The sequence below is a fragment of the Chlamydotis macqueenii genome, chromosome 4 (genome assembly GCF_036417535.1).
Source record: "Chlamydotis macqueenii isolate bChlMac1 chromosome 4, bChlMac1.mat, whole genome shotgun sequence".
NCBI lineage: Eukaryota > Metazoa > Chordata > Aves > Otidiformes > Otididae > Chlamydotis > Chlamydotis macqueenii.
Window position 1 is genome coordinate 41,397,921 of NC_141559.1, and position 14,074 is coordinate 41,411,994.

At 42.6% G+C, this 14,074-nt stretch overlaps 1 protein-coding gene across 1 annotated transcript in view; it reads left to right on the forward strand.

The window, feature by feature from the left end:
- Positions 1-2,060: 2,060 nt before the first annotated feature.
- The window catches only part of TLL1 (tolloid like 1), a 139,155-nt gene continuing 127,141 nt past the window's right edge, over positions 2,061-14,074 (forward strand). The window contains exon 1 of the mRNA XM_086746653.1: positions 2,061-2,394. Coding sequence (XP_086602779.1) covers positions 2,238-2,394 — 157 coding nt within the window. The 5' untranslated portion in view covers positions 2,061-2,237. The remainder of the gene's footprint in view (positions 2,395-14,074) is intronic.

Here is a 14,074-nt window from a genome sequence, read left to right on the forward strand (position 1 = left end):
TCGATAGCAAGCTGTGCCTACCCGGAGTTTGCGTAACCACCTCTTACCGCACCCCCGTTACCCCCAGCCCGCCCAGATATGGAAGGGGAAGGGAAGGGGAGCGAAGGACGGGCGGGCGGGCTGCCCGGTAAGGGCTGCGCCCCGAGGCAGCGGTGAGGGGCGCGCCGGCGGCTCTGGCACAGCCGGGGGAAAGGGACTGTCTCCGGATTTCCACCCCTGCGGCAGGGGGAAGTGCAGGCTCGCAGGGGAGAGAGGAGGACGCGGCCGCTTCTTGGCGGCAGCCCTTTTAAAAGTCCCTGTTAAATGTGACACCCCGGCGGAACGCGAGCGGGAGAAACTCCCCGCTACCCACCCCTCGCCCCCCCCCCCCCCCCCCCGCCGCCTTTTTCCATGGAAACTCGTAAAAGGAGGAGGAGTAGAGTTTGCTACGGAAAAGTCTCACCTTGGTCTGAAACAGTTTCAGGCGGTTCTGCAGGGTCCGAGCTGCCCGTCTCGAGGGAGGGGTGGAGGCAGGGAGGGAGGAGGGAGATCTTTAGCTACCTCTCGCTATATTTTTTTTTTTTCCGCTTGATCTTATTTTATTCCAGCAGCACGTATCTCCACCCCGCCTCCCTCCTTCCACCCCACCCCCACCTCCAGGTTGATCGGCTGAAAGGAGGCTTTGCGCGCTGATCCCTTCTCGGGCTTTAAAACAAAACGCGGCCCGGCGCGGGCGGCAGCGGCTCGGGGCGCTGAAGCGCGGCGGGGCCGGGGCCGGGCCAGGCCGGCAGGATCCCGCGGAGCGGGGCGGCGGTTCCCGCGGAAACTCCGCTCGGAAAATAAACCTCCAGCGCTTTCCTGGGGATCCACGTGAGAACAGGAAAGCCCGACTGCAAGATCTCGGCGCTGCTGCTGGCTGCCGCAATTTTACTTTTTGTTTGCCTTGTTTTTTTTTTTTTTTTCTGTTTGTTTGTTTGTTCTTACTTTCATTTTGGAACCGGTTCCCAGCTGTTTGGCTGAACTTCTGGAGACCAGTGGACCTTTTCTATTGCCTTCCTCTGTTTTTAAACAAACTATGGACGCTTAAACTTTTCTCTTTCCCCCTCCCCCTCGCTCCCTAACCCCCACCCACCCGTCAGCTCATGGGGCTAACGCTGCAAGGCAGCCGCAGCCGAGGGAGAAACACACAGCCACGCGTTTATTTTCCCCGTCTCCTAAATTGCAGTTAATTCTTCTCACTGTCCTCCTCATCACCCATTCTCTCGAGCTTTTTTTTTTGGCTGCCAGGTGTCGATCTGCGCGTTGTTTTATCTGATCCCGATTCTTTTGTTGTTGTTTTGCTACTGCTGAAGTGCCATGCACCGCTTATCTAGAGAGAAACCTATATGGAGATAGAGGCGTATAGCGAACGCGCCTGTTTCCATAAGACTATCAAGAGAGCAGATCAGCAGCAGCCCGGATCCTGACCCTGACGGTATGAATAAGTAAGCAGGATGCTGACGACTGTCTGTTAGTTGCCTGTAAGGTTTTCGTAAGTTAAAGGGGGACGGAGGAAGGTGGGGGGGGGTGACGGACGGACCACAGACAGAGCTTAGAGTAAGTGTTTGTGCGGAGGTGGGGGGCGGGGGGGGGGGGAAGCTCTGACACTTTTCTCTGCTCCCGCCAGTATAGCTGCTGTCTCCCATCACTAGGGCTCTAGTGCACCCCACCCCCCGCTCCCTTTTCTTTCTTTCCTTTCTTCTTTCTTTCTCTTCCCCCTCTCCCCGCGGTAGTTTGCTGATGTGCAGCCCGGATCCATCTTCTGGTAGCAGCAGCGGGATCGGGGTCGGCGGCGCGGAGCGGGACGCGGGCAGCGGCGGCCGCCGCCGCCTCCTCCTCCTCCGCGGGAAGTTTGGCTGGGGTTTGACAGAGGCGAGGGGACGCCCTGACAGACAGGATCTCCCGGCCTGAGTCCACCCCCTGCGCCCACCCACACACCCAGCGACTTCTCCCCGGCGAGGTGGCGGGGCTCATTGCTCCTCACTCCGTGTTGCACCCGTCTGACTGGGGCGACCTAGGGAGCACCGTCTGTCGGAGGAGCCTCCAGGTGGAGAAGGAGGAAAAAAAAAAACAAAACAACAACCCACAAAAAAACCCTAAATCCCCCAAAACCCGTGGTTCCTCCGTCCCTTACGCTCCTTTCTCAAGCCTGTGTGGACAGCTGAACCAGCCGCCTAATTCATCTGCACCCTGCCCACCACCTCTCTGCCCGCGGGAGGATGAAGATGCTTTGCTGGAGGATGGCACTGTGGCTGGCCGGCTGGACTGTCTGTGGGAAGCCTTCCTCTTGTTCTGGCCTCGATTATGACTACACTTACGATTTCACCGAAGAGGATAAAGCTGAGGCGATAGATTATAAGGATCCTTGCAAAGCCGGTAAGTGACTTCCACCTCTAATGCAGCTCCCCGCCTCCTCCCCAGATGGTGACTTTGTCTCCTTTTTTTTTTTATTATTTTTTTTTTTCTCCCCCTGTGCGGCGGGAGGATGGGGTGGGGGGCGGGGTAGGGGAGTGGAAATGTCCCGGGCTCACCTGCTCCCTCCCGGGGCGGCGGCACCAAGCGCAGCCCGGCTCCTGCTTCCCTCACCTGGGCCAGGTCCCCGGGACTTGCTTTTCTGGGATTCCCCACTTCCTTAAGCGGCTGAGGTGGGAGAGGGGCGCGGCGGCGGGAAGGTCCCCTGCGCCTCCACTCCGCTTCCCGCGGCGACGTCGTACCGGCCGCGGAGCCCTGGACGGGGCTCCGCGGCCGGTACGACGCCTCCGCGAGACGCGGAAGTTGCCGAGAGGATTTCGGCGGGCCTCAAAGGTTTCGAGACGGGACCGTGCCCCGCAGCAGAAGCCGGGGAGCGCGGAGGGGCCGAGCCGGGCGCCAGCGGCTCCTCCCGGGGCTCTGCGGGAGCAATGCCGCCTCCTCACCCCATCTCAACCTGTCGCCCCCGGGCAAGCCGGGGCGGAGCCAGGGCGGGCCCTTGGCCGCCCTGTGGATATGTGTACGGTAAATGGGGAGGGGAAGCGGCTGAGCCCCGCGAGTCCGTGCGTACCCGTGTTATAACCCGAATGGTGGCCCCTGCCCTCTTCATGCCTGACCGACCCCTTTCCAAACTGCGTGGGAAGAGCCGAGCTACAGCCTCTGCTCACCTCGCAGAGCAAATTCATGCTTTCCTAGAACGTTTATCTTGCTAATTTAGGACTTCAGGCTCCTTAATACCAAATACAGCTCTTCATCCATTAAAGTCCTCAGCAACCTTCTCACTGACTTCAGGAACTGGGTTCACTGGTATTCCAGTAGACGAGTGTATGTCGATGTTTCTTCCCCCCAAAAAAGTGTGTTATGAACAACAGTGGTGCTCCATTCCCAACAGCTCTATTGTAAAATAAGCCTCCTTTGCATTAATTAGTTATTTTATATGCTGCAAACTAGTTCAGCCAAAGGTTGTGTTCGCTATATCTCTGTGGTTTTGTTTAATTTATTGAGGAGAATGTGGTGAACATATACGCCAAATATGCAGACACTTGTGTTTTTTTCTAATCACAAAAATATTTTGTTCCTAAGTGTGAATTGTTAGGTCTTACTTGCTTAGAACTGAGGAGTGCTGAAGTCCAAAAAAAAAAAAAAGCTAACCAAAAACCTGAAGCAACTGCAAACAAAATATTACTTTTTTCCCAGTTAGCACTCACAAATAAATATAGGTAAGTGAGCAGTCATAGTTAACTTGAGCTCTTCTGGTCCGTTATTGTTTAGGAAGATTCATATGCATAATTTCATATCATAAGATATCTATGTATTTACTCTGAATTTGCTATGGGTTTTTATAGTCCTTGTTTCATACTAGGAGTAATTAAAATTATAATTCATGAAAGTGTTTTAAGATTATGTATGAGAGAAAGTAAACAGTAAGGAACTCTGCAATATGCTAAGCATTGACAATTGTTTTACCCTCTTTTTTTTTTTGTGCTTTGTTTGGAGAAAGAAACATTTGTTTGGAAAGTTTGGCCTGTTTAAATATTTTATGGAAGTTCTTGCTGCTTCTTCACAAGGTGCTTAGATACTACTGTGATGAGAGATAGGTACATGTGTGAAGAGTTAGTTGTGTGCAGTTCCTGTTAGTCTTAAAAGCAGTCACTTTGAGGTTTTCTATTCAGTAAATAGCCCAGTCATTTATTTATTTATTTATTTATTTTGGTGTAGAGTGGTTCTTCAGAAATGAAAATGTGTGGCACTGCAGCACACTTAATTTGAACAATGTACCAATTGTTTTTAACAAAAACAGAAGGGTTGTGTATGTACCAATGAAACTGGTACATGGTACGTATCTCCTATGGTATTTCCCAAATACTTTGCCTGCTAAACCTTCCCTAAAGACTACATTAGTCTCAGCCTGTGAAGTGCTGATACCCGATCAAAGGTGATGGGGATAGCCGGTGCTCAGCCTCTTTTAGCAGCATAACCCAAATGTGTGTTCTTGCTGGGTCAATCTTACCGTCTGGGGTGGTCTTTGGACTTGCATGAGTAATTTTACTGATACCTGCTATTAGGATGGCTTCTTCCTCAGTGAAGCCCTAAAGGAGGACAAAGCCAGGCTTCACACTCAGGGGTGTGAGTTGTTCACACTCAGATTTGTGTGGTTGCTCTATGTGTGAGATACCAGGATAAAACAAGATAATCCTTGCTGAGATTGTGTTCAGTGTATGCAAACTTGGTGTCTTAGATACAGTTAACACCTGCTTTTACTGCATCTCTAGGGCCTGCAACAGGGGGCTCTACGAGTACTCTTTTTTTTGACTATTCAGGTGGTAACTGTTAGATCCCAGATATTGTGAATTTCTGCAACTTGACCAAATGGGAGAATACCCAGAGTCAGTTTAGAGTTTTACCTAGAGACATACTTCAAAACCTCCAGTGAGTTCCATGCCGATTTTATGGACTTGCTAGGATTGTTTGACCTACCATAATTTCGAAGCAAATAAACTGCTTTGAAACCAGCCACGGCTAAGATCCCTCAAAGATGCTGACGTAGGATGGATTCACTTGCATTTTAGAAGTTATTTGCATTCTACTTTCCTCCAGTGAGTAGTGCTTGCTGCTTGGTTTCTATTCTGCAGACCACATCAGAAAACGTTTGTGATCTTGTGACGGAAAGCACGGTACGCGAGGCCGCAGATCTATAGTTGCATACAGTTACAATTCTATAGAGATAACTCTTTTTATAGATGGAGTCCTAACTCTGTTGAATCAGTCTTCTTTTGGTGAGTCCCATTTTCCCTGTTTTTTCCTTTTGTGGAAGAGCTGGAGAAATTTACCAGAAACATAACAAAACAGCCTCCGAGACATTACTTATAGGTATTCCATGGGATTATTTATGGGTACGTTGTGTGTATTTTAACATTTTCATAAGGAGGGGATCACTTTAGCGAATGTGCTTAGAATCACACTGTTCCTTGAACTTAAAATTCCCAGTAGTATTGTAGTGCAGGATGCTAAAGGGGCTGAAAAGTACATTTTCTTACAAAGTTTCCAGCTTTGTGAAAAATCTGTCGATAACAGGACTCTGACAGACGCACAGTTGGGTCAGGAGTTGTTTCTGGAACTGATGTTTCCAATTGCATCTAAACCAGCAGCTGTTCTGTGCAACAACCCCAAAGTTCAGTCTTGGCGGTGAAGCCAGCACCTCGGGAGCCCTGGAGCAAGGGCTCCAGGAGAAGAGCCTGGGGAGATGTTGTGATGGTGTTGAGGATATGAGTGGTAATAAGGAGGCTGTTGATGTTGTGCAGATGAACTTGATCAGCTGTGCGATTTCCTGTGCGTTTGCCTGCAGACCTTTAACCTGTGTGTGAATTTTAGGTCATGCTACTTCTCCTTGTAATGAGTATCCTGGCATGCTGTAACAGCGGGATGTGATGTAACACAGTTTCTGTGCTTCTGATGTCTCAGATATTTCCTTGTGTGTCTCTGCAGGATATTGTCCTCAGTGTTTATCATTATGAAGTTCAAGTGTAAGACATTCTTAGTTCATCTTCAGGATCTAATTTGCCAGAAGACGTGAAACTGGGAATGCCATACTCATCACAATGTCAGGCTTTAAAGAATCTAAGAACATAGATCAACGTTTCTATAAACCGGGTATTACTCAAAAAAATAAAATGCTTAGTTAGATTTACACAGACTCTCTCAAGCTTTTCAGATGGCAGCCTACATCTATATTTCTCTGTGGATTCCTGAAGTGGGTTGGTTTTGGTGGGTTTTTTTTTTTTGTTTTTTTTTTTTTTTTTGTTTTTTTGTTTTTGTTCTTACCACAGCTTATAATGCATTAAAGATTCCTGTTGAGAAGCATAGAGAGTGAGATGAGCAGGAGAATAATCTCCCATTCTGTCATACTTGTTCATAGTCTGCACTTAGTTGATATTAAAGGTTTTTTGAAGGTTTTTATTTTGTTTCCTTAAAACAAAACAAAAAAACAAAAAGAGAGATGCTCGGTGTAATTGATCTTCCAGTTCAAATACTGTGTGAACCATGGAAGATGAGGCAACGAGTCTCAGTTTTGTGGCCTATCCACATCACTGAGGACTGGTCCAGCCTCCAGATAGCTCTCAGACTCTTCTAGAATTTCTTCTGTGAGGTATTTCACTTCCTAAAAAAAAATGTTAAATGTTTAGGGAGTAGGCTGGAAGTTGAACTCGTTGATCTATTGTTTTTCCTTGTTGTGGGCCTTGGTCATCTTTAGATCAGAAGTTCTGTCTTGCACTGGGAAAACTTTTCCCAAGGAAAACTTGTAGTTAGTTTGGACATATTTTTTTTCCCCTTACACAAAATTCTTAATTGGGTGTTTGTTTTTTGGTGTGTGAGTGTTTTTGTTTTTTTTTCTTCCCAAATTATGCCTCAGTTGCTTGTCTTGGAACAGAAGATTCCCTCTCGACTCCACTACCCCCTGTAAAGCTAGCTAGCTTGTGGTTGTTTGACTAAGAACAAGTTCTGTATGTATGTGTTCTTGTTTGAGAATAAGAGAAAAGTAGGAAAGACCCTCCTCACTGTGTCCATTTCTCACTTCTGTGAGAATCAAAGGAACTCATTTGGTTTCTTAGAACCTTTATAAATAATAATAATAATGATGTTTGGATTGTCTGTAACAGGGATATTAGTATTGCCCACCTCACGCAGGTGTGAAACCTAGTTATGTATTTTATTTGTAAAGCATCTGAACATGAAAAGTTGATGGTAAATGTTAAGTATAATTATTATATGGTATCACCCGTAACTGCAATCCTACTTTTGTGTATTGATGTTGTAGCAGCAGTCTTCTATACTGCTAGATTGGTTTTTTTTTTAGTTTGTGTCTTGTGTTCTGGGACATGTTTTCAACTGTCAGCGTGCTAATTGTGCAGTCTAGTAACATGAAAATTCTGAAAACCTCTGATTATATATTTTGAATCTGTTGCATGATTTAGATAGTTGAGATCTTTCATCTCTGTATTTTAGTCATGCAGTAAATTCTGAAAGATGTATTGTGCAGTTTATACTAATATAGAGGTTGTACTGCTAATATCACTTGCCAGATTGACAGAACTGTGACTATTCATGTAGTAAACGCGTAGTGTAGGCAGCTGAAACAGAAGCAAGCTTTTCTGAATAGTTAGTCCCAAATGGCCTTCATTCTGCTGTGGATAAACTTACAGGGTAAATCAGGCTACTGAAAAATTTAGTGTTTAAGTCATATTTCTTTTTCAGAATTCTCCACTGTTACTTTATCTGTGATGCTCTTTAATGTGGTATCTGAACAACTTTGAAAGAAATTTGTGTGAACATAAAGTTCTTTTTCTTCTTGGCTTCATTGAAAAGATTAATTCAATAGTGAAACTCTGCGAAAACTGTATTAAACTAATATATTTGACGTTCTAACTTTGTGAATATCCTTCCACACCAAAGGCTCAGTTTCATGTCCAGACCACTTTCCATAGGGATCTGTTTCTGAATATATTTCCGGTGTGTCAAATGAGTGACCTGCAAGGAGCAGTATTACATCACTGCGAAACAAGCCTAATTGACAAATTTAATTGAGCTTGGAATCGGGTCCCCCGGGCAAGCTCGGAAACATTCACCACACCTGGATGTCTGCCTTATGTCATTCTTATTGCCCCTCTGGAAAACTGGACTGATAGGCTTACTACATAATTCCATTCACTTCTTTTTGGTGAGAAATGGTGATGTCTGTGGTGCATGGTATTGACAGAAGGGCTGTAAAATGGAAGAGTCAACTTCTGGTTTTCACAGGCACAGGGGACCTTGTGGAGGAAAACAGATCCTTTTGTTTCTTCCTGGATGCATTACAGAACTCTAAATTTTATAGCAGTGAATAAACTAAACAAGGAGAGAAATCTCTATTCTGTATTTAGACAATGTGTGTTTATCCTTAAACTGAAATAGGTTTTTATGGTCTGGTTTTAGACTCACGAAAAATGTTATGCTTATACAACGTTCCTTTTTTTTTTTTTAAAAAAAAAAGATATCTGAAGGAAAGATTATTTTAAAAGTATTTCAGAGCAAAACTAAGCTTTAGGCTTTCAAAGCTTCCAGTAGGATGGACAGTCTTTCACAGTGTTTTTCAGCCCCTTTAGAGTCTATCTAATCTACTTTGTTCCAGGCATTATTGATTGCAGTTCATTCCTCCCGTTCTTGGCCAGAAACAACCTCTGTCCACCTCCCTACTACATCCCTCGAGGACTATAGCAATTGAAAGTGTGACTAGAGAAGTCTTTGGGTATTTTTAGTTCTTTCTTTCCAGGATATTTTTCTTGGCTAAGAAAGAACTAACAGCTAATCTGTTAATGTGTTTTAACGCATGTTCATTCTTTGTGTCTGCTGCTCATCCTCTGCTTCTTTCCCTGTTACCTTTTTCATTGTTCCCATGACAAGTTTCCTTGCTTCTGGATTCCCTTTCTCCACTGAATGCATTTTTTTTGCTTGCTTTTCAGCTTTTCCCTGTGCTGCCTGGCCAGTCACCTACTTTTCTCTGTTTTTTTTTTCCCTTGAAATATCCTTCTCTTGCTCACAATTAGCAGTTATTCCCTCCGAATATAACTTCTAGCTCATCATCAGTCTTTCTGTAGGATTGGCCTCTAGTGCTTTGATAGTTCTGTAGCAAAGAAACTGGGCACCTGTGCCCACAGCTGAAAATGAGGAGGAGGACGGGTGGGCTGTGCATGACCAGCATGTTCTCAGAGGCCTTGTACGTAGTGGGCTGCCAGTGATTTGTTAAACGCTGCACGTCAGACCCTGAAATATCCGGCTATAAATATTTACAGAGCACATACATGAACCTTCTGTCTCTGTTGGACACACTTACCTAAATATCAAGATCTGATGTGGAGACTGTCCTTGCTGAACAATAGAAATAAGAGTACTAGAAGTACTTGAAGTGTAAAACTTGTATAAATAGTGATGCAACAGAACAGGTTGAGCTGGGGAGTGTGGAGGTGGATGCTGTGCCCTGGACATATGTAGAATGTCAGTGTGCAACCCATGTCAGTGGTTGCATTGCAAACTGCTTCGGAGGCAGTTCCTGCTCATATGGATACTCTCAGATGACTTTTATTGGGATTTTTGCCTGAGTAATGATCTGCAAGTGCAAATTTTGAGTGACTATAAATCTGTGAGCATCAAGTGTTTGAGAATGTTTGAGCACAATCAGATAGCTCTTACAGAGCAATAATGCTCCAAAATGTAGGTTTGTGGGTTTTTCCTTCAATATTTAAAACCAGAGATTGTCAAGACCAAAATGCCAAAAAATCAATTTTGTTCTAAAATAACTCCTAAATTTTTCTTGAGGTGTGTGAAATATGATGCCTAATAGGATATGCAGTGTGTATTTAACCAGCCTCTTTGCTATATATACTTTATTGAGATAAAGTCTATCAATATTGACTAGGAATTGATTTTTAAATTTCTAAATTAATTTTGATGTGTTAAATTGTATCACAGAACAATATGCCTGGTCTGAGGTATCCTCTTAGTTATTTAAAACATATCAACATTCTTAGCAACATTTTCTGCTCCATGAAACACTTAAAATTATAATTTTGCTTAAATTATGTGAGAGTTTTAGTTTTAAAATAGCCATAAATTGTGGGTAAAGTTGGTGCTACTCAGGAAAGTAAGTTCAGCGGTGCCAGAACTGTCACCTGGCACATCTTACCAGGATTCAAACTTTCAGAGGTTTGTAGGTTGGTATTCTCATATGTCATTGACAAAATATCAGATTTTCAATATTACATTGAAGAGTAGTAAGTATTGGAACTCTTATCTGTTCAGGGAATAATCACCAAAATCGGGACACAAAAACGCACTTAAAATCTGAATTTAGGAATTATCTGTCTTGCTGTCCTGATGAATTTAATCCCTTTGCCTACAAAAACTAAATAACAGATACATTTCTGCATTTGAAAGGTACCTCCAGCCATGCTGTGCTCCTGGGGTATTGTAAACTGTGTGGTGAAGCTTAAATATCCGCTCATGAAAGAAGTGAGGAGGCATGGACATCAGCTGAGAGGGATCTATCTAAAGAGCTATGCAAAGGGGTTACATTATTCTTATGCTGGTAGCAGCAGTTAAATATATTCCTAGTGTGGTAACTCTCATTGTTATTAAACAAATGAATCCATTTTATTGGTCTCTGACATCTTAATAGATGCTAGTTAGGTACATTCTTATTGTTGTGGGTATTGTGTTACTAAAGACCTTCAATGTTTTTCCACTTTCCCAATAAAGTATAACGAATTGTGAACAAGACATAGCACTTGTAGAAAGAGTGGCTGAGAGGCAGAGCTCCTCTGTGTTTTTGGATGATGTTCTCAGATAAGCAAAGAAAATAATTTCAGATGGTTCTTATATAATATCAAGATTTATTTAAACAGGTTACTTGCACAGCCAATTATATTTGCTTTCATGAAGAGTAGTTTTAGAACAACTCTGCGGGTGTGAGAACATGACGATGAACTGCCCAATTTCTCCATCTGGTAAAATGTCCTTATATTTATCACAAATTTGCATACATCTTCATTTTTACTTATACTCGCTTTTTTTTCCCCTTACTCAACATGACTCTTACAGTTGTACTCTTACTTCAGTTTTATTTGCAGGTAGGTTAAGCTCCAGTCCTTGACAACTGTTTCCATACTGATATTTATCTGTTTCATCCCTTGTAAAGATGTATATACATGCACGCAAATTGAAAAATTCAATATTTTGTGTTCAGAAAATCTGCTTAGCCCTTTTCTGACAAAAGCCATAGTGTGTTTCCGTGCAAAACTGCCAGCATTGTGATGGAGGCATGTTACACATCCCTTTCTGATCTTCTTCATTTTAGTAGCAGGATCTTTGATCTGTCCATCAGCCCATCCTTTTGTCATCGTATAAACTGCTCAGTCTTTCTTTAACTATGCAGCTATTCAAGACAATTGATTCAGGACTAAATCCTAGAATCCTTATTCTGTTGTTACTGATATGCTGTAATGACATTATGTTCTGAAAACTAATATAGATTAAGCTTTCATTCCTGGAAAATAAGTTATTAAAAAATCCCCCACAAACCCACAACAAACCTCAGACAAAAAAAACCCAAAATTATCAAGCCTATAAATAGCTAAGGAACTAGAGTCATGCGGATAAGTTTTTTATTCCACAAAGGTTAGATTATTGGAAAAACTGTATAATGAAAATGGGATAATAAAATACTCAAGTTAGAAAAGAGGAAATGAAAGAAAAGGGATGTGATAAACATGTACAATAGAAGAAATTATAAAAAGATGAAAAGAAGATTTTTTTTCTTCTACTCCTATTAGTCTGTTAAATTCTGAAGTGGCAAATTCAGAACTGAGACATGTTTTTTTTGTACAACTTTTTAGGTTGAAGTCTGCTAAAGGATTCCACATGGTAGTATTCGGATATACAGTATGACGTTTGCGTAGATAGGGGTATCTGGAGCTCTGGTAATTAGTAGTGATAACATTTTCAAGTGAGTATTATACCTCAGGCTTCAGAGTTCAAGCCAGTCTTTAGTAGCTGGAAACCAGGATGAACCCTATCATGTGGCAAGATTATCCTCGTCTACCTACTGCAGATCCTTGTTTCTTTCTGTGAAGCAGCTGGTGGTGACTGCTGTCAGAGACAGGACCTTGGATATCATCCAGTGTTGCAGTTCCTTTGTTCCTCAGCCCTCCCCAAATGTGATTTCAAAAACTCGTGGTTTGTAGTATGCCTGAAAGATAAATGCAATTTGGCTCTTTTGGGAAGTGAGTGAATTTCAAAGCTAGGCATGATTGTAAATGCATTGACCAACTGTATTTGATGAAAAGGAATGTATGCCAGCACACAAGAAGAAAACTGCAGTTACCTAATATATATAGATTCTCTTTGTGGCTCCAGTGGAGCACTTGTATAATGCTTATCTTTAAACACATGTTTGCACATGCTCACCTGATTACCTAAGGAAGTGTCATTGAAGAGGAGATGCTTGTAGAAGTATCTGTACAGGTTCTTTAAAGTTGCGTGTACAGATTGTGTAAATGCTTTTTCATCTTTTTTTTTTTTTTTTTCCTACACTGGGAAATGCCATGTTAATCTGTGTTAAACCTGATCTAGAGGCTATTGAACTCAGCGGGAATGCTTCCAGTTACTTTACAGATAATATTTATAGGTGAATAAGTAATGAAGTGCAGAGCTGACTAATTTACTCCTGTCTACTTGGGCTATGGCTCGCTTGTATTCATGTGCTTACATGCTTTGCAGGCACATTAATGCAGGCAGTTGGATTTTTGCCCCAGTTTCTGTAGTTGTCATCACTAACACAAGAGTATCGTGAAATCTTACATTCAGTGACCTTGTGATTGCAGGTTCTTTCTTGCTGGACTGGGGTGTGAAAAAAATCCAGCAGCTTGCAAAAGCATCTGATACATATTTATTTTTTTTTTTTCCCCCCTCATAAAAAGTTTCAGGATAAGACTGGATTTAAATTACTGCAATAATTTCTCAGCCTTTAGAGATAGGTTTCTTCTTGTCATAGCTGAATACTTTATTAATTGTTCAATCTGATGAATGGCTAAAGATGCTGACAAATATGATGGTTGCAGTTGCATACAGTTCCTTATCTGTGTAATTTCAAGAAATGCAAAATTGAAGATAATAAGCTATTTGTTAATACAGTAGGCATGTGAAACTGATGTCAATGGAGTTTGTAATGATATCAGCAAAATCATGTACCATTAGCTAAAGTTTGACAAGCACTGAAAATCTCTTCACTAATTTACAGTAGACCCAAATAAAAACATTTCCTATCCCAGAGGCTACTAGAAGCTCAAGAGATCTTGGAAAACTAGGAGGAACAGGTGTGCTAATATCACCATTTATTTAATCGATGAAGAATTAGTTAAATGGTAAAATAAAACCAGGTTTGTTTTGTTTTCCAAAGCTATCTATAGTTTGGATGGTTTGCAAAAACTCTAGATTGCAGTATAGACCTAAGTACCTTTATGACATAGCCTAACTCTGTGCAAATCTTGCGTTTAACCACATAGTTTGTTACTTTTGTTCTTCATGAACAACTGTTTTCTTTCTGATGTTGTTTTTTCAGCATGTTGAACTTTAATCATGGCCTGAGTGAGAACTGCAGATGAGAAATGAGTCTAGATTTGACTGAAGATCCTTGTTTGAAGCAAGTCCTTTACTTGGCTTCAGTTATGGAGTTTTCTGGAGTTATTTGGCAGGGGAAGGAAGGAGAAAAATCTTTTCCCATCATTAAAAGATTCTGTTTTTACAGTTTGTAGATCCTTTGATCCCTGAATGGAAGGAGTGGTGGAGAGTAGAGAGTGCAGGAGAGAGGGTTCCTTTTTTTTTCAGTCCTTTATCTGCATTCTTGAGGATGAAACTCTTTCACACATGAAGTACAGATGAAAGTACAGAAACTCAGTTCAGGTCTTTTGGATGTTTTCGTTCATAATACCTTTACATTGGAAGAAGCTGACTTAAGTATGAATTGTAGCACTGATGGATCACAGTCAGTGTGTCTGTA